General features: G+C 34.9%; 4 protein-coding genes across 7 annotated transcripts; 1 reads left to right on the top strand and 3 right to left on the bottom strand.

Annotated features, from left to right (window-relative positions):
* Positions 1-43: 43 nt before the first annotated feature.
* LOC131667783 (uncharacterized) lies at positions 44-6,842 on the bottom strand. Its single transcript, XM_058941480.1, has 10 exons — positions 6,459-6,842; positions 5,865-5,966; positions 5,576-5,794; positions 5,253-5,497; positions 4,592-4,901; positions 4,299-4,517; positions 4,187-4,225; positions 660-1,904; positions 406-582; positions 44-341 (listed from the first exon to the last, which is right to left on the bottom strand). Exons 1-10 carry the CDS (start codon positions 6,600-6,602, stop codon positions 261-263), a joined length of 2,781 nt encoding a protein of 926 aa, XP_058797463.1. The 5' UTR covers positions 6,603-6,842; the 3' UTR covers positions 44-260.
* A 1,481-nt stretch (positions 6,843-8,323) lies between these two features.
* LOC131667719 (tubulin-folding cofactor B-like) lies at positions 8,324-12,129 on the bottom strand. Its single transcript, XM_058941353.1, has 2 exons — positions 11,947-12,129; positions 8,324-11,860 (listed from the first exon to the last, which is right to left on the bottom strand). Exon 2 carries the CDS (start codon positions 11,783-11,785, stop codon positions 11,054-11,056), a length of 732 nt encoding a protein of 243 aa, XP_058797336.1. The 5' UTR covers positions 11,786-11,860; positions 11,947-12,129; the 3' UTR covers positions 8,324-11,053.
* Positions 12,130-13,657: 1,528 nt separating this feature from the next.
* LOC131667720 (ubiquitin-like FUBI-ribosomal protein eS30 fusion protein) lies at positions 13,658-15,446 on the top strand. Of its 4 annotated transcripts, none has more exons than XM_058941355.1 (5): positions 13,658-13,717; positions 13,979-14,061; positions 14,486-14,612; positions 14,713-14,768; positions 15,151-15,446. In XM_058941355.1, the coding sequence occupies exons 2-5, from the start codon at positions 13,987-13,989 to the stop codon at positions 15,280-15,282; spliced, it is 390 nt and encodes a 129-aa protein (XP_058797338.1). In that variant the 5' UTR covers positions 13,658-13,717; positions 13,979-13,986; the 3' UTR covers positions 15,283-15,446. The 4 variants fall into 4 exon arrangements, with proteins under 4 accessions (XP_058797338.1, XP_058797340.1, XP_058797337.1 ...); XM_058941357.1 differs by having other exon boundaries at positions 13,669-13,717; positions 13,982-14,061; XM_058941354.1 differs by having other exon boundaries at positions 13,695-13,833; positions 13,982-14,061.
* Positions 15,441-19,179, bottom strand: LOC131667717 (ceramide synthase 6). The gene is made up of 6 exons (XM_058941350.1): positions 18,751-19,179; positions 17,399-17,516; positions 16,813-17,256; positions 16,615-16,733; positions 16,389-16,533; positions 15,441-16,312 (listed from the first exon to the last, which is right to left on the bottom strand). Exons 1-6 carry the CDS (start codon positions 18,927-18,929, stop codon positions 16,196-16,198), a joined length of 1,122 nt encoding a protein of 373 aa, XP_058797333.1. The 5' UTR covers positions 18,930-19,179; the 3' UTR covers positions 15,441-16,195.
* Positions 19,180-20,119: the final 940 nt, after the last annotated feature.

Below are 20,119 nucleotides of genomic sequence, written 5' to 3'. Positions count from 1 at the left end.
TTCCTAATTGATTTTTAACAAACAACATGAAAATACAACTACATTTTTTAATTCGATGAAGTCACATTATTTATTGGCACATTATACACAATCGATATTATATTGCAAACGGTTACTCGTTTAAAAGTTACAACGTCCAATCGCACAGATCCAGATCGTTAAAACCTTCTATATTATCATGGAAGGGTCATATATTTATAAATGTAATAATTCGCTTGAGTGTATAAAGCACCTTGGAATCTAAAACGAAGAGCTAGTCACTATTTCATTCTGTTTTGAAGTACTTTGTATGCAGCACCTAATGCCCAATCCAAATTTTGACCTTCAATATAATTTGTTACCTAAAAAGTGATTCATTACAAAACTTTCATTCAGATAATCAAGTATCGTAATAAAAACACTTACAATTATTTGTTTTGTTAAATGAAGACCGAATCCATCGTGAAGTAAGACATATATAAAGGACAAATCTAAGCACATGAATGGATGCATCAAGTCAGGTTGTTCACAAGCCTTTGCAGCTAAGTTCTGAATGTGCCCAACGGTCACTCTTGCACCTTTACTGAGCTGTAAGTATTTAACCTGAAATAATTGTCAAAAAGTTAGATACGTAGTATTTAGGTTCTGAAGGCTTGAGCTGACAGCGAGTTTCAATGTACCTCCTGCAGCCGATCAAAGTAATTCGAGAACGCGTAAACCCTCTGCGTTGGGTGAATTGGTAATGGATAGGGGATAACCTTCTTAACGACTTTGCGAACAATTTCTAAGCACTTGATTATTCTATCGGTCGCGTGGCGATCATCAATCAGTGGTTTCACGATGAGAGTTTTTTTACGGAAATTCCACACGATTTCGGGTATAGATGGAGAGATGCACTCGGACTTCAGGTGAATGGTCGTCACGTTTGCGTACGGCACTTTGTTATTTCTGTTATTGTCCCGATGAGTCAATATTCTCTTCCTTGCGACGAACATCCCCATGGTCAAGAAGCTGTCGGCATAGACGGTGAAGTTTCGATTGTAGGCGCTCACGTGGTACAACTTCTTCCCGTACCTGGGATCGATGGTTTTGGAATCCACGGCGAAGGCCACGTTGTTCGAGAAACCGTCTAAGTCGAAAGCGGCGACCGTGAAGGGCCGATTCGTGAATGCTCTTATTAGCATGTTGATGGTCAACCACGAATAGATGGCCTTGTCGCTGCCTCTTATGACGTCGACCGAATCGTCGTCGACCATGAAACCCGAGTTGTTCAACACGCGACTGCACTCATCGAGAATGATGTGTGCTTTTTCCAAGGGCATCAGGGTCAGACCCTCGGAAGTTCTCAGCCATATTGGCGTTGACCTCCAAAGTTCCTTTGGCAACGTGTCTCTTGCTTGCGTCACCAATCTATTCAGCGATTCCACTACCTTCTCGGAATCGTCGAAGAAGGTGCTCAGTCCGGGCGTAGCCTCGGTGTATGCCCCCTGGTCGAATACTAGATTATCCGTCAGGGCGTGCACGTGGAACTCGAAGTAGCTGATGCGACTGCCCTCCGAGCCCATGTCAATGATGAATACGTGCACGGACCGCGTAAGATTCAGATAAGTGGCATATTTGTCGAACGTATCGTTGAAGGCCAGCCAGGTTCCAGTGAACATCCAGAAATAATACGAGACCACCATGAGCGTTATGCTCGTTATCAGGTATTTTTCTCTCGGCGTTCGCTTCGGAATAGGGACTTTGTGCTTGTCGCAGGTCGGGAATACGGCCACGTGGCCGTCGGCACTTATGGGCCGCGGCTTCGCCTCCTCTTCCTCCTCCGTCTTCCGCGAATCCTCCTGCGACTCCTCTCCCGATTTTTCTTGCGGTTTATCGTGCGAGTTCTCCCGCGACTCCTCTTCTGATTTTTCTTGCGACTTATTCTGCGAGTTCTCCTGCGAGTTCTCCTGCGACTTCATGTACGACTTCGCCTGTGGCCTCGCCTGCGAAATATCATGGGTTAACGAATGACAAGACACGCGAAGACGCCAAATTTTTCTTTTTTTTTTCTTTAATAGGAATCGCGCCACAATGTTGTCGGTCGAAAAGTTATGGTAACGTCAAGCGCTGTTAATCCCAAATCGGCATCGCGCCAACCGATAATATTTACATTATCATCGAACTCGAAATAAACATTCTCAAAAGATACAACGCGGCAAGCAAATACTGTTGGTGGTTGAAAAATTGTCACGCTCCGAGTGGTGATGACACAGGGAAGATCCTCGATATCGCGACCCTTCCCCCCTATGCTTGTGCCATTACCTGTTTTCGTCGACCGGCCATGTCGGCCGATTGCTGCTGGGCTTTCCTGTGTACTAAAGCTCTTAGATGCCGCGATATATGGATGGTGATTCAACAGTGTCGAGCGCTACACTGGGAGTACGAGGATGAAACTGCCGTACGACAGTTTCGTGTACTCACGTGTGTGCGCACGAGAGGTGGTAATAACTTTCAACTTCCAGGGGAAAATCAAATGAATAGGACTGTCTGTTATGTGCCTTGGAGCTGTAAATAAAGGCCGATCTTGCGAGCTATTACTATTAAGATAATATACACTAATCTCCGTAAGCGACTCGAGTTCATGAATCGTACTCGTTGTTTTGCAACACCGAAAAGATCTTCGAAAATCTCGCAACGCTGGCATATTTGACCTCTTGTCGCCTGAAACATCGCTCCACAGCTTTTTCTCGCCAATGAGATATCTTCGAATGCTATTCCTTGCAAATGGGCCTAATTTGCGTGATTATCAAGTAAAGATGATTTCGAGCAAACGTTGATGAATTAGAATATTACGATGTGATAAGAACAACATATATATATATATATATAAGCCACAATATATAAGCCAACGATTGCGACGAAACGAGTAAATTCAAATTAATTAATGACATCGAACAAGAGTAAGTAATAATCTAGGTAGAAGCCAAATGTCTTCAATTAGCTGTAATTCATCTCGACTTTAGCAAATGCTTATCCACTAATAACTCGACGTGCTCCCGTACGGGTGCACGTACACCTACTTCTCGACTGATTTGCACGATATCTTTACAACAGATGTGCAAACTTATGGCAAAGATTTTGCAATTGTCATCTTCTAGATTGTAATTTGCATTTTTCTTTTGTTTTCATTGTAACTCGAGATCGTTTTCAACTTTTTTGTTGCTGTTACAATTGAATTATTAACTGAACAAAGTTAAAGACGTAAGCAAAAGTTACGTCTAATTATAACAAATGAAGGAAAATCAAATCATTACTTTCTGTTTATCTATTTTCTTCCTTTTTTTCCTAAAGCAAGTTTATTTATTCACATTTTGCAAGATTACGAATGTAAAATGTCCTATTTTTTTTTGAAATCATGAGTAGTATTTTTCATTTTTCATTTCAATTTTCATGTGTAGTAGTTACTTTTCGATGAAGAAATGAAGTTTTAGTCAGCTATGTGAACTATAAATATTACTTTGGTAAAAGTCAGTTCGAACTCTATCATTCTATGTTTATTTATATCATGTATCAATATGCTGATAAAATAGTGCTGTGCAAATATGAATATAAATTGATTTATACCACGTGTTTAACACACCATAACATTACTTTTTTAAATAGTATAAAGTGTGACGTAGTAAAAAAAAATTTATTGCTATAAAAATAGCTAATCACATTTATTAATCTCAAATTTTGAAATCATTTAGATTGTAGCTGTCTTGACTGCTCAAAGCAATAGCAAAGTTCGAATAATAAAATTAATTACGGCTCACTTAATAGACTGTTGTTGTTTTTGTTATTGCCACTTCATTTGAACTCTGCAGTGATACGTAAAGGTGCCTTAGCATTGATTCCCTAATCATGAGAGGTAAATAGGCTAATCTCCCCCACCACTTGATTAATAAGGAAAGTCTTTTAATAAACTTAATTATTACTGGTTGACGGCAATGACGCATGTTTGCTTTTTATAAATTATTAAATTTATGTTCAATAAATACATCACCAATTGGTATATGTGTAACAAAACTCATCATTGTATTAAAGATCAACTCGCACACATTGGAGATCACACACAGACAGTTATAACACCAATCGCACTGACGCAGCACCAAATTCTTTTATACACTTTCTTTCAGTTTAATATAACCATTCGCGATCACTGCGTGTCCTTTTTCTTCTTCACCACTTCGACTAAATATCTGTAACGAGCTTGACACTCTTCCTGCAGTCAATATTGTAAATTGTAATAACTGTCACATGACAAATTTTAATGTTTTAGTACAAATTTTACGAACCTTCGTTTTGCCTTCAATGCATGAAGCGATTTTCTCCCATCTGTCTGACGAACCTGTCTTTGGATACTTTAATAATGCACCCTCAAGTGCTTTTTGTTGGTCTTGACTCCACTCAGTGATATTATCAGTAACTTCAGCGCGTGTTTTCACTTTCTTGGGAGCTTCGTCAACAGGAACTTCTTCGGTTGGTTGATTGGGTTTCAAGCCCTCATCTTTCACCTAGTAACAAATAAACCTTCAAATATATAATACTCTTTAACACAAAATATAAACTAAAAAATATGAAACAATACTTTTTTGGCCATATGTGTAACTTCGGCAACAGTTCTATTCATTGTATCAGCGATTTTTTCCCAGCGATCTGGAATGCCACCAGGGAATTTCTTAACGAGTTTGATCAGCTCAAGTATGTCATCGTCGGTCCATAGACCCCCGCCAACTTTTTGCTTTTCCATGACATGATTACTCAACGTCTCATTTGGCTTTTTGTTATAGTTTTCTCGAATAGGTTGTTCACTGCGCTCTTGCGGCGTGAATCCTTGCCTTCGTCTTCTTGGTCCACGCGGTATTGGCTCCGGCTCTTCCTCCTCTTCTTGTGCTTTACTGTAATATTAAGTTCTCTTTAAAATGAATATTAACAGGTCTCTTTAGAATTAATTCATGTTTAGAGATGATAGGTTTACAGCTCAAGATCTAAAGCGACTATGAGCAGTTACTCAATGCAACTTAGTATAAAATCTTTTGAAAAAATAGCTTGATAGTATAATTTGACTTGTCTCATGAATTGAATCACTATCACTTTTTCTTATGCTCAATGATTAAAATCTTAAAAAAAATACTACGTGAATATAATAATGAACATTACAATAATGTTTCTAATGAGCACATAAAAATTATTTGAGTTGCCAAATAAAATAAGTAAGCAGTAAGAGAACATGCTACTAAAAAACTAACAGAGCCTCTTCTTCCTCCTGCTTTTTCCTTTGCTTTCGCTCCTCTAAAATTCTATGTATACTACGAATGGCGGACGGAATACCAACAATCGAGGTATACATCCACTTTGGCAATTGAAATGGTAAGGTGTTCCACATGCTAGGAGTTGGAATTTTTTCCAATATGTCTGCCAAGTCTGGAACATCCATCTTCGTCTTTCGGTTCTTCTTTTGTAACTTTTGTAATTTACTACCTAACACTTCTTTCTGCAACAAAGCGAGGAATAATTTGTAATGACATTGATTTCTAATGAAATAAAATTCTTGATTAATAGGTATACTTACATATGTATATCTTTTTTCAAGATAAGCTGCCCAAGAACACAAATACTGACCAATGGTTATTATAATCAGTAGAGTAATACTTGTCTCTAATAAGCCCATTTTCCGAACATAACGATAATAATATACACCAGACCGCCAGTTTGGCAGTCCATTAATGAGAACATTGTCATAATGTTCCCTTTTTTTAGGGTCCTTAAGGACATCATAAACTGCTGCTAACTGAAAGAATAATACAGTAAATTTATTTGTAATTACATTTAATTAAATGTACAAATATATTTATAATTACATTTCTAAATTGCACTTCTGCATCCTCAGCATCATTCTTATCAGGATGGAGTACCAACGATAGCCTTCGAAAAGCTTTCTTGACATCTTGTAAAGAAGCATTCTAGAATTTGAAATGAAATAATTTATTATAGAATATGTTAATAAAATATCCAATTCTATTTCCACATATTCCATAATATTATGCTATTTAAATATATGTATCCTACCAGCCATATGTTTCAGATGACATGCCTAGATTTGTTTATGATAACAAGAAAAATAAAACTATGATTCAAAATAATCATTATTAAAAGTATTTACAGCGTAAATATATAAACGAAAAAAGTTATCAAGATCTTATATAGAAATTTGGCTTTTCTTCATTGATTCAATACTCAGCTTAGAAATAATCCATTATCAATCAGATAAGTCAATGCCATATTCTATTAAATAAACAATTGAATTTCATAAATTACTTTCATCCCTTTAAAGACGCTCGACAGACAGTAAAGTGCTTAAAACTGATTTTCTCAATTAAATTTCCATTAATCATTCCAAACAGCTGAAATAACTCACAGAAGAACAGTCTCGTTTGACAATATAAAAAATATACCTGTGGCACGCCAAGAAGCTCGTAGAAATTCTGATTGACTTCCTCGACGACGTCAAAAACCTCAAGCTGTTCAGTGTCCCAGGCGAAGACGGAGTTGATAGAAATAACCAGCAGAAGCCATATACTCGTTAAAAGTAACCTCATTTTTCCTTGTAATATATCCTTCCTTCACTCGTGGACGACAACTCTGCCGTCTCGCTTCACGCTCGAATAGTTCCTTTTCTTATGTACTATCTGTTGGCTCGGAAAATAGGCATCGCGACGGCGACGACGTTTCACTACCAAAGTCGCTACTTATGATATTTCTTTTCTGCTCCTTTTCTTTTTGATTGTTGGTTAGGTTATACGCGAGGGCGAGCGCGAAGAGCAAAAAATGCCGCCACGCGAGCAGCCGTGTGTCTTGTAAGGCGTACTGGCTGGACTTTTAATCATTGGCTGCCAATTCTTCGTACATGTCGCTTTTTTAAGCATTTGGGGTTGGGGGGGGGGGGGGGGGGGTTAGCCCGCTTTTGATGAAGTGGAACGAAAGTGACGTTGCAATGTTTTTTTATGCTAATTTATGTTTAACAGACTTATTATACCTGGCTGAATTCAAATTCAACATTTGAATTTTATTTTAGAGTTACTTGAAAATTTATATTTTTATTTTGCTTTGTACTAATCTCTTCCTAAAATTGATATCGTATTTTTTTAAGGTTCCAAGTCTTCTAGCTATAAGACTTTTATGAGCTTTTTAATATCATATTAAAGCTTTCACGAATTTTCTTTTCTGTAATTCATTCTTATTTACTTTCCTCTTTATTGTATATGAAGTCTGTCCCAAAAGTGTCCGACCTATGTTCATATCTTCGCGCGGACTTAGGCAATCTCTGAAAGGTATACGAACGTCACCACTCACCAGCAACTCCTCCTTCTCGTCAGTAGCCCGAGATACCGATGAAACGCCTTAGTTCCTGACCAACTTGTATTTGTTTACAATGACTTTTTTGTGTTCGTTGCAATTCGTTCATTGCCAAAAATGGAATAACGAACTGAACAGCGAATTTACATAAAATTTTGCTTTAATCTCAGTAAAAGTTGTGCGGAAACTATTGAAATGTTGCAAAAAGCCTTTAAAGATGAGTGCATGGGCAAAACACAAATAAAAAAAGATATAGGTGGTTCAAAAGTGGCCGCGCATCTGTTGACAGTAATTCTTGTTTGTGGTCGACCTTTGACGGGAACATCGTCGGATAATGTCGAGCGTGTGCGTGTTGCAGTTGAACAAGATCATCATTTAACTATGAAAGAACTGGAAGATGAAGTTAGAATACTAAAAAGTACTCTTTGGCGAATTTTGAACCGAGAATTTGGGAATGACTCGTGCGTGTGCAAAATTCATTCCGAAACTGCTCTCAGACCAGCGAAAAAACTTTCAATTAGAAATCACTCAGGACAATCTGGAAATGATCAATAGTAATGAAAACTTTTTAAAAAAAAATTATTACTGGAGATATATCATGGGTTTATAGTTATGACAAAATAACAATCTTCGCAGTGGAAGCTTTCATCCAAGCTACGGCCGAAAAAAGCCCGTGAAAGTCGAGACAACATCCCCCGGATGACGAAGATTAAATCAATCGGATACTTTTGGGACAGACCTCGTATATTGGAGCAATATTCTTAATTGTTTGCGAATGGCTACAGCTTATAAACATCAGCACATTTATTTACAGAGTATGAAATAAATTAACAAAATTTTGTTGTATAATTTATTATTTTTAGTAATTATAATTAATCGTAAAGTAAATATTTAAAAAGTTTCTTTGATTACAATTGGTTCTAATTCTGTCAGATATTTACAATTTTTATTTTATTTGTTTTCGATTATATCTCAGGCATAAATAACAAATTGAACACTGTTATTTGCAGATGGAAAATGATAGTAACGAAGAAATGTCGAAGGAATTGACAGAGCAACTACAAATAATGTAATATTAAGTCATTAGTGCGACAAAAGCAAAACTAGCATAAGTAGTTCATAATTACCTCAGCGAACGAAAAAAGTATTGCATGGATCAAGAGTGAAAAACTATGTTGCCGTTAACGTACTTGGTGACCATGAATGATAAGAGAGCGAATATTATGATAAATATTAAAGTTATATAGTTAAAACATTATTTATATAGCTCGAAACAATTATTTAGCTCCAATAGATTACGGACAGTTTGGGAGATTTGAATTGAGAGTGGATGTAGCACGCACCTGCAGTCGATTCTCCAATCTTATTTTTTACAGTCGATGAAGCATTTTTTTTAAATTATTATAAAGTAGCCAAAAGGCGTGATGTAGTAAGTTACATATCGCTATTACCGTATGTTCATAATAGGCATATCTATTCGTCAAGATTTATATACTTTTTTTCTTCGATTCCATACACGTACCAGTTTGTAAAGAAAAATGTTATGTTTCATTGTTACTTTTTAAACCTGCGCATTGATAAATATCTTGTATTTTACTTTTACAATTACCTCATTCATTCAATTTCTTAAGCACGTGATCGCTAAATGGAATACCGTTATTTCCTGCGTATTATAAAAAAATGTGGATCTTTGAAATGTATCACATAATAGCTATTACACATCGCGTTTAGTGCAAGAGATATACTATTTAAACATTGAAAATTCAGTCCCAAAATTATATTCAAATGAACATTTGTTTGAATAGAAAATAAAAAGTATCTGGCAAAAACGTCATTATTAGAGAAAATGTAAGTTTTTAATTAAAAATATAGCTTAACACAATCACATTAGACGGCTGTAGGTAATAATACCAACTTTGACATAAGCCACCGTTTCATTGTCACTGTCCTCGCACTCGAAGAATGGAGATTTTTGTCTTCGAATCTGGAACTACATTTTACTTTGCATATATTGATTTCCAACAAGTTGAAAAATCTACAACGAAATTTCAGTCTGCAAAGAGTTAACTAGATAGATCATTTCTTCTCTGCAGTTGCGGCTGAACTGACACTGTTCCAATTCACTTCGTCTTGGACTTTTTATACAGAAAGATTCCAGCCCCAGCATTCCTCTAATTGATGATCATTGTCAGCAGCTGGTTGACCTCTGCCTCGTTCTCTGCTACCCGCCTATTCTAGAGAATGAAAATCACAGACAACTCAATGTCAATAAATAATTAAATAAATCAGTCTGAGAGTGACTGGAAAATTATATTTGTGTATTGCCATAGATGGAGTATTGACTATCGAATGCGATTCGTAATTCTGTTAGAATTGAAAAAACCGAAAATTGCAAATAGCCTTCTTCCGTCGAGCTCTTCTAGAATAATATGTCTAGAATATATCCAGATAGGCAACGGAACATTTGGATAAATTACATTCTTCGGCAATACTGATTGCCGAAGATATATATGCGTATATGCCAAGAATACTCGAAGGTATAGATGAAACTGCTTCGTAATCTTTTATGATATTCGGAAAATTTGTAACGTGATTAGTGCACGCGATCAACTGTGATAATTCTTGAGATAAAAGGTAAGTCGATAAACATAAAAACTAGTGAGAGGTGATAGGGATTGGTATATGACAACTTTATCACTGGTTAGTTGACCTCTGCTACCTGTCTATTCAGCTATAGAGAATGTTGCCATGTGCATAGCTTTGCCAATAATTATAGGATTCTCCTAATTTCTGGTTTTGCCTCAGTACTACGCAGTACCAAGAATCTCCGTCGCATAATTTAATTCAATCTTGTAAATATGTAAAATAGTACGGAGAGAAGCCGCTTATATTAGCTGCAGATAATATAATTAGCATAGTAAACCTGATCGAGATTACGCTAATTATAAGTGTACTTTTGAGATCATTTTGGCATGTTTCAACCTAAACCGGCCACATCAAATTATGTCGTTGGCTGTCAATTGTTATCCTAATTTCATCTGCGCGAAAATTAATCAGTTAATGACGAAACGGTTGGCTCAGCACTTTTTTCGATTATTCATTAATATTACCTCTTAATACAGTAATCATAAATAATTTTAATGACTCATTTCGATGAGAAATGGTTTAAGTCATTTCTTGTTTTCAAAAAAACATTTCTAACAAAATGTATAATTTCTTTCAAACTATTGTAAACATTCACTAAATCGAGTCACCATTTGAGTGTTGTAATATATTTTTATGTTTTTTTATATGAAGTCATTGAATTCTTTATGACTTACAACTAAAATATCAAACATTATTGTACATTCAATTTATTAAAAAATATCCATTTTATTTTAATTTGTGATTATCTTGTACAAATTATTTAAGCAATGAGGACTTCAAAAAGTATTTTTCGACACTCTGTGCCGAAAGTATATATTTTCCGTACGGAGTATCGAAAGTACGATTTTCAACGCCCGTTTTTCACCAAGCGTACGGGAAAGACGTAATGTACTGTTTTATTATCACACTTTATGTTGTGCATTGATTACTAATGCTGATAACATATGTCGTAAATTCCAAAAATAAAAGAGCTCGGTGATTGAATTGTTTTCAAATAAATAAAGAAATGCGCTGGAATATGGATTATATATGTCTAAAAATGTTTCAGTTAAAATTCTTCATCCAAGTCAAAATCTTCTTGTGGAAAGTCACCAATTACTACACAGTTTGGTCTTACAAATCCACCATACTTGTCTGGGCATTCAAAATATCTCTTACCAGCAACTGATCCATCATTTTTGCCAAAAGGCTCATCATATTCCACTCCAATCCACCATCCTTTCTTGAAATCAGTATGTCCTACATACCTTACAGTTGCTCTTCTTTTCGGATTACCTGATACACTGACTTCACATCTATCATTTATTTTCATACTTTTAGCAAGATGCTCTTCCCTTTCTTGCTCAAGCCTCTTTTCATTTTCCTTTTTCGCAGTTTCCTCTTCATTATATTTTCCTAATTTATGTTCTTTCAAAAATGCTTTAACTGTGTCTGATCTTTTTGAGTATTCCTCTTCGGATAACTCAAATTTTTCAACATTTGATGGATCTCCAGTTGTTTCGCTGTCACCAATGACATGTATTCGCATACCATCTTGAATTGGATATGAACCTAGAGCACGGTCATTTTCATTTAGTTTGCATACAACATCATCATTTTTGTTATAAACCTCCAGCTTCATAGCCTTTGATTGACAACCAACTAATAACTCCAACTTGTCTTTGAACTCCTGTATTGTAATGTCTTTCTTAAATCTTCGTTCTACAAAGTAGGCCTCATTAAGAGCACTTGTGATCACTATATTAATAAAATTAGAGCTATTGATAGCTAAACTATCCATTTTGCATTTAATTCTTGTTCAGCAGTCCATGAAATGATTTTGAAAATCGTCCAAAATTTAAAAGCACAGCTTTAGCTATAAATAATATAAAGAATTCGACCTCAAGTTGCTCAAATAAACATGTAATAAATTAGTTAGTACTATTCAAAAAGTACACAAACCTCACTGCATCACCAAGGCTTGAAAACTGCTTTAATTCGTTATTACTTGTAGGTTAGTATGGGTATTGGTTGAGCATCATATCACCGTATGCAATATGAAACAGCATACCTATAGGTAGCATACTCGATGAATCATATATAGGTATCATCATCTCCTTATCAAAAAATCATGACCGAATGTTGAGAAGCTAAGATAAACACAATCTGATTGGCTCATATAGTGCGCATGTTTATATTTAACTCTACCTAATCTAATTTAAAAACGTTTCATCAAAATCATATTAATTTCTGTTTCGGCTTAAATATAAATATATAAAATAATTTTCATATTTTTAATTCAAATTATTTGCATGTACATACATTATATATTATTTTTAAAATAAATTTTGAGAAAAATAATTACTATTAATAAATTTTGAGAAAAATGCTAGTTTTTATACCTTTGAATCTATGAGAATAAAATTGTTCGATTTTTGACAATAGAGAATATTTTCTAGTTTGGTTATGATAAGTAATTTTAAAAGATTACACATTTCACAATGATTTTGTATTATGTTTCCTGAAATAGTAAGAACTATAAGCATTATATATATATTCCCCTTTTTTTTGTAATTATGCTAACATAATTACATAAATTTATTTGATGCGCTCAAGTGATATTTATTTGCTTGATTTGTTTTACTGTAATTTTACAATTATATTTATTGTTGTTTTTATTATTATTATTCACTATGTTCATGTAGAATCAACGCTGCAGAGAGTACCTGGACATTATTTAGCTTGGTTCCATATATAGGTTAACTATATAGTTATATTAGCATGTAGATCGATTTGACTTACCTCCCCTCTATTTTAGAATGGTGAAACAGCGGTCAGTAAGATTTTTTGGGCCTACAGTTTATTAAGGTGGAATATAAAAACCATCACTCTATATATAAAATAACTTTCTTATTCTATATCTTGCTACATTAAATATATCAATTGTTTACATTCGCGTAGCATAACTTATATAATTTATATATAAGTTTATATTCAATAAACAATAGCCTCATTAAAAAATATTTAATTGTAGATCAATTGACACTATATATGCTAATGATCTCAGTTCAGATCATGCTTCTATCATCTTACAACCAAGTATAATTTGTACAAAGTAGAAAAACAGAATTTCACCTAGCTTAATTACTTTAAAGGTGATTAAAAGTTATCGGAACAATTAAAAACAAAAGTGACTTTGATCTTAAATGTGAAATAAACTCTATTTAAGACTTAATCGTTTAGGTTTTAACAGATCAAAAGCGAAATTATAATTAGCCTTCCGAAGTATACAATGGCAGGATAAATTAAAGGTTCGATTGATTGATTGATAGAAAATAGCGGAAACAATATTGTAATTATTCAAAACAAATTTACAAATAATTTGGATCATGATTACGGAGTAAATTTTTCAAAAATTTTCCTAAAAATCTCTTACATGTTGACCTATTCATCACAAAAAACTTAAAATTTATGTTATGTTTCGTTACAACATAGATAACATTTGTACCAATTACTATTAATTATTTTAAAGAAAATCAGTCGATCATCTATGTATACATACATATCCAAAACTGGTCGTATACAGACGGAAGTTAGAAGTAGTATAGACTATATAGACTATAGAGTAAGCATTTGTATACATATGTATTTCATGTCTACTGCGCATGAACAGGTTAGCTAGATTTAGCGATTTCCGGTTTCGGCCTTTTCACTTTGTGACAGAGGAAACGAGGTAACACCCTGTACCATTTGTTGCTTTATTTTTAACATTTTATCGTTTTTTACTGCACTCAATCATTGTGCAATTATTTTCATTGTATATTCGACGGATTTTATTCAAGTAGTGACGTAAGTACTGTCTTAAATACTGTTTGGCCCGATAGAAAGCATTCGTTTACACGTGACTTCGTGTATTGTTTATCATAAAGATTTTTAACTTTTTCACGCTATTCTCATTTGCAAAATAAATAATATATCAAATATATTTTCTAAGCAGACAAAATGCAGCTTCACATTAGAGGACAAGAGTCGCATTTAATCGAGTGCCAGGATCATGAAACGGTGGCACAAATCAAGGTTAGGATTACCTACAGCTGTGTAATGTGATTGTGTTGAGTTATTTTTATTTTATAACTTTCCTTTTCTTTGATAATTACGTTATTTTCTAATAAAGTCTGACGTACGTAGTATGTTTCTCAGCACTCAAATTTATCAATATATTTTGCTCAACAATTTTAATAATAGTGCAAATCTAATATGGAACTATTGTAACTAAGTCTATAATTCTGATAATTAATGCATTAAATGATAACCTGACAATTGTAAATATCAGCAGTGTCAGTACGAGCAATAATGCAAGAGTAAAAGAAAGTCTCAGGGAGATGAAATGAATTCAAATTCTTTTGTCTTTTCATAGATTTTCAACATAATTTTACAATATAAGAATAAATTAGTTAAAAGTTATGTTCGTTTTGTCAACAATAAATTTTTTTCTTGATAGGCAAGACTAACAGCATTTCAAGATGTTGATTTTCAACTGTACTGTGCGGGTGCTCCATTGAGCGATGAAGTCCGTGTTAGTGAACTTCCTTCAAATACCTTAGACTTGTCAGTAGCTCTCCTCGGAGGTAATAATTGATTTTTAAAATCATTGTTTTCAAATCGTATGTAAAACTTTTATTATGCAAGTGTTTAGTAATTTTTTTTTTATCTATTTTTCTTTTTCAGGTAAGGTTCACGGATCCTTAGCTCGTGCTGGTAAAGTAAAGGGACAAACACCGAAAGTAAATATTAAATTTTAATATTTTTTAAGTTTTTAAAAATTAGTTTTTAATTTGTTAATATTATATTTAGCTTAAGAACGGATCTATTTAAAATATTATTCAAACTATTTTTCCCACGCAATTACAATTTTTGACTTATGGCACTGGTTGATCTAAGCTGCAGCTTGTAAAAAAGAAAGTGTAGTAAAATAGCAGTGCAAGAAAAATGTTACAGATTAAAGTGAAGTAGAGTGGCTATTTAAGCTTTACTTTTCATTCATCTGTTACATAAATTTTTAATCCAACAAAAGAATTATTCCCCGTAAACTCAGAACAAAAATTATTCACTAATGTAAATTTATTTGTAAATTAGTTATATTAATATTAAAAAATTTAATTTCAGGTTGAAAAACAAGAGAAAAGTAAGAAAAAAACTGGACGTGCTAAGAGACGAATCCAGTACAACCGTAGGTTTGTCAACGTGGTCCAAACATACGGCCGCAGACGTGGCCCAAATGCTAATCCTAATCCTTAAGCATATTTTCCTTTGTATTTTATGCATTACGTATTTTTAATACCATGTAAAATATAAAAATGATAATACAAATTATGTTCTGCTTAATTTGATTGTTTATCTTTTACATAACATCATGTCATTTTTTAATAAGGTAATAAAAAAATAAACAAATTTGGAACAGATTTATTTATTTGAGTCATTTCTAAAAATTAGCGAATGTTCATTTGGATGTTCTTTGGGAATGAATTTATAATATTCAAATGAATCCCTTGCAACAAGCGCGATGTATAATAACTTCATGTGGTTCAATTCAGAGCCATATTTTTTTCTTTTTTATAATATAGAAAAAAACTTTATTCCACTCAATGATAATATGCTTAAGATATTGAATGAATGAAAGCAATTATAAGAGTAAAATACAAAATATTTATTAATACGTAAGTTTACAAAATAACAGTGGAATAACGTTTTTCTTTACAAACTGGCAGGTGCGTAGGATCAAAGAAAAAAATACATAAATCTCGACGAACTAAGATGTATGTTATAAAGATACAGTGAAAACGTCATACATATTTCGCAACAATCGAATAATTCACTACGTAGTAATGACAATCTTATAAACAGGCGACAACTGCACAACACCTTCTTTGGCTACTTTCATAAAAAAGCGCTTCATCGACTGTAAAAAATAAGATTAGAGGATCGACTGAAGGTGCGTGACACATTCAATCTTAATCCAAACACTCCAAACGGTCCACAATTCATTCGAGCTAAATAATTTCTAATTACTTTAATTACAAAACTTTAATCTTCATTTTTCGTCCTTGTCATTCATCGTCACCATACGTCAGCGGCAACACAACTTTCCACTCTTGACTCTTGATCCACGTAATACTTTTTCGTTCGCTGAGGCAACAATGAACTATTTACGCTAGTTTTGCTTTTGTCGCGCTACTGGCTTACTATTGCGATTAACATTATTTGTAGCTGCTCCGTTCAACTCTTCCGAAATTTCTTCGCTACTATCACTACGTATATCACCTTCCATCTTCAAAGAAATAGTTTAATTTTTCATTTGTGTCTAACATACAATTAAAAACAAATAAAATAAAAATTGTAAATACCTGTCCTGCATTCAATGCATTGTAAGCTATCTTCAGAATAAGGTAAGTCCAAAATGCATGTAGAACTAATAGTAGACTTAATAGTGCATTGAATATGTAATATGCAGGGAACATGGGCACAATCTTTGGTGCTTCAATTGAGGTGCTGTAGAAGACATACTTTATGAGTATTGCATCTTGAGTAAAGTTCAAAAATTGTAAATTAGTTAAATTAGATGCTGCATACCTGTAGATAATCCAGAATGGATACACACCCATACGCGTAACAATCCATAGTACAGTAAATATTACAAAAATAAAGTCGCACAATTTTTGATATTTTGCATATTTAGCCATTTTTGCCGCCTGTAAAAAATATCGTAACTTGTTAGATGGATTTTTTCAAAAGAAACTATTTTGAAAATGTATTCATATGAATTTATACCTCCAGAAAAATATCGGCACAATCATGAACTAGAAGGACAAGAGAACCCATCCGAGCAAGGTTACCAACCCAGGAAAAGATCATAAGAGCAATAGTTGCTATGTGATGTATGAACATCTGCCAAAAATCTTTGTGCTTAACGTCAAAGAACTGAGATATGCTCAGTGACCAGTAAAATCCCATTGACACCATGAAATACCACCATACATCATCAGATACTGGATGGAAAGGATAATTATAGTAGCAGTGATTAATATCCCACAACCACTGTTTGTCCCATAGAACGTAGAGACCAAATATAAAGGAATAAATGTAATATGAACATCTCCAGCTGTTTTCACAAAACTTTGTCAATGTTGAAGGCTTGTCTTGAGCACGTCGCAACCTCAACCATCTCTCTACTTGTCTTTCAGTCCAATCCGTTTGCTTAGCCAGGGCAGTTATCTATATAAAATGATTTACATTTATAAAATAAAATTAGCATAAAGACTACAGAACTGGAAATTCCTCAAAAGTATATCGGAAATCATTCAATTTGTTATATTAAACTCATATCTAATATTTATGTTTATTTATTAAGAATTACCTGTTTTTGCTTCCATTTCTTTCCATTATAGGCTTTTTCTAAGACAGGATTTGGATCTGCTTTTTTTGCTCTTGATAACTTGATTCCCAAACTCCTTCCAAATGGTGCAAATACCAACCTACCATAAAAAATAAAATCTGCTTTATCAATCTATAATAAGTCATCGTGACTATCAATTGATATTATAGATAAGCTAGAAAGTGACTCATATAATGAATAAACTTTGTTGCGAAGATAATATTATAGTTACTAATGCCTAAGCTCAAAATAAAAATTAAATATTTTTCAAAGTGTTAGTTAATTCAGAAATACTTGTTACAAAAAGTAACACTAATAACAATATATAGATAAGATTAATTCATATATTTGAAAATACATTATTCAAATAAAAATAATAACTATAACTATATAACTATTAATTATTGTTATAGCATTGTTCGGAACATCTTTTCCTTCTATACATGAACTTCAAAAACTGATTACTAATCATTAACAGGAAGGTCAAGAGGTTGGCCACCAAATAAATGCGAAAATAAGAATTCCATAAATAGCAGTAAATAGATTACAAAAATCAGCATAAATGAACAGACTATCAGTATAAAGAAGTGATAGTAATTGATAATCCTGCCAATGGCCCTTGACACTTGCTAAGATACATTTCCCTATACGAAAAAATCCGCGAGCTACCAAGATCTAATAAAGAAAGAACCAGGTATCGTACGACCAAGTAAATAAACTTAAAGAGTCTAATTCTTGAAACCTGCTTAATAAATTTCACCTTGTAATACGCGCGTCTGAGCATGAAATTGTCAAGTATGACAATCGCGACGACACGCAACAACTTTTAACATCATAAATCTGCGCTACAAACAACCGATCGCAAAACTTCTCATCTTTTTCGCTTATAACTCCAGTTATTCCCGCAGATCAAAGTTTATTATTGGAATGACTCACGTTGTCGTACCGAATGGCATTCCGACGAACATGGTACGTGCGAAGATTCGCACAGGAAAAGAAGCTCGCAATCTGACCAAAGTGACTCAAAGAAAGAAAATCAAGAAAAAACTATAGGAAGAAAAGTAACAATTTAAAAGAAAAATAGAGAAATTATGATAAACAATAACAAAAAAATGGAGTATAGGCCGGCATCATAATTTCGAGTCGTCAACAATGTATAACGGACTCTCCTTTTAAGGATCCTTTCGCGCGCGTGCTTGTCGCATCTACGACCTAACCTCCAAAACGTTAGCCAACACGAAGGATCATCGACATTCTCAGATCGTAGATTACGTCGATGTCATCAGAAATCAACGGCAACTAACATCGAAAAAGAAACAAGGAATAAAGATTACCTCTCGAGAGTGTATCTGAGTAAAAGTAAGGCGAAGGCAATAAGTAGACTGTAGGGCAAGTGCCGGTAGTTGGCATATTTGTTTTCGGGCGTGGGCTCAATGTCTGACCAGGTGATGTTGGGCGGGAGCCAGACGTAAGGCGACCAAAATGCCTTGGCGAAGTTGCGAGCCAGCTCCATTCTGCTAGCTACTTAATCGACTATATGATGTTATGCGCAGGCTAAAGCACTTCTTAACTGCTCGCGGCGCGCGCCTACCGTAACCGAAACACATACACACACGCGTTCACAATCTATCTCTTTTTTCCCTCTCTCTGTTTCTCTGGCACCCAGCTGGCACCTACAGCCGCAGCACTACGACTGTCGCGTGCTCTACTATTCGTAGACTGCTATACCCACTGCGACGTCGACTATCGCAACGTCTGCGCGCACTCCTTACGCACCGACACACACTTCAGGCGGGTTGGTGTAACTGTATTCTATACGCCCGCCACCAGTCATGCGACCGTAGGCATAATATAAGGCCAAAAATGAACTCGGCGGACTGTTTTTTTAAGGCTCCCTACAATATGCGTAATGCGGGATATCACCGCCTCACTATAGTAGTAACGACGAATACGATCGTGAATGAACGATTGATTGGACGCACTCACGAGGAAACCGCGTGTCCTGCGTACGCGTTCGTATACCGTATGACACCTTATACGACGATCGTTGTAAGTATTCCTTTTTTCTTCGGCTTCGTTGCGTCGTCCGACAGCGAGCTAATGATATACTCGTCTCGCGATTGCTCGCATTTATGACATACCCCCTCATTTGTCATCGACGCTACGACGACTTAAATTTTTACCTCGGCAATTCATCGCTCGTGCATTATGTCTCTTTAAATTATTCTTCTCGCGTATAGGCCGATCGAATTTTTTTCTCCTCCACGCGCACCACCCCACCGTCTGGCTATTCGTCACCGTTACACTAATCAAACTATATCAGAGCAAGACTTTCTTTGGTGCAAAAGCGGGGCCTGACTTTTTGCGACGCATTTGTAAGAAACGAAGGTCTTTTCCCCTACCGCGAGCAGTATATTTCAACTGCTATCATAGACTCGGGTACGCAAACTGTAGTGTTCTGCCGTATGCAATTGCTGATAATCCGTAATCGAAAAGCGTATTATTAGAACGGAGCTTCTGGTCGTGCGATCAGCCACGAGCGCACTCCCTCGTGCAACATCATCGCGAAAGAAAAAATGAAAACAGAACGTACGTGTCACCCGGACAATATTAATCTAATTAAAGCTTGGGCGCGCGATCAATCGAGCATTCTGGGGGAGAGCTGAGGAGGAGAAGCTGTTCGTGTATCGATCGCTGATTAAC

This window comes from Phymastichus coffea, unplaced genomic scaffold (assembly GCF_024137745.1).
Source record: "Phymastichus coffea isolate CEN01 unplaced genomic scaffold, Cenicafe_Pcof_1.1 PCOF00070, whole genome shotgun sequence".
NCBI lineage: Eukaryota > Metazoa > Arthropoda > Insecta > Hymenoptera > Eulophidae > Phymastichus > Phymastichus coffea.
Note: the sequence above shows the minus strand (reverse complement) of the source record. Positions and strands in the feature narration are given on the sequence as shown.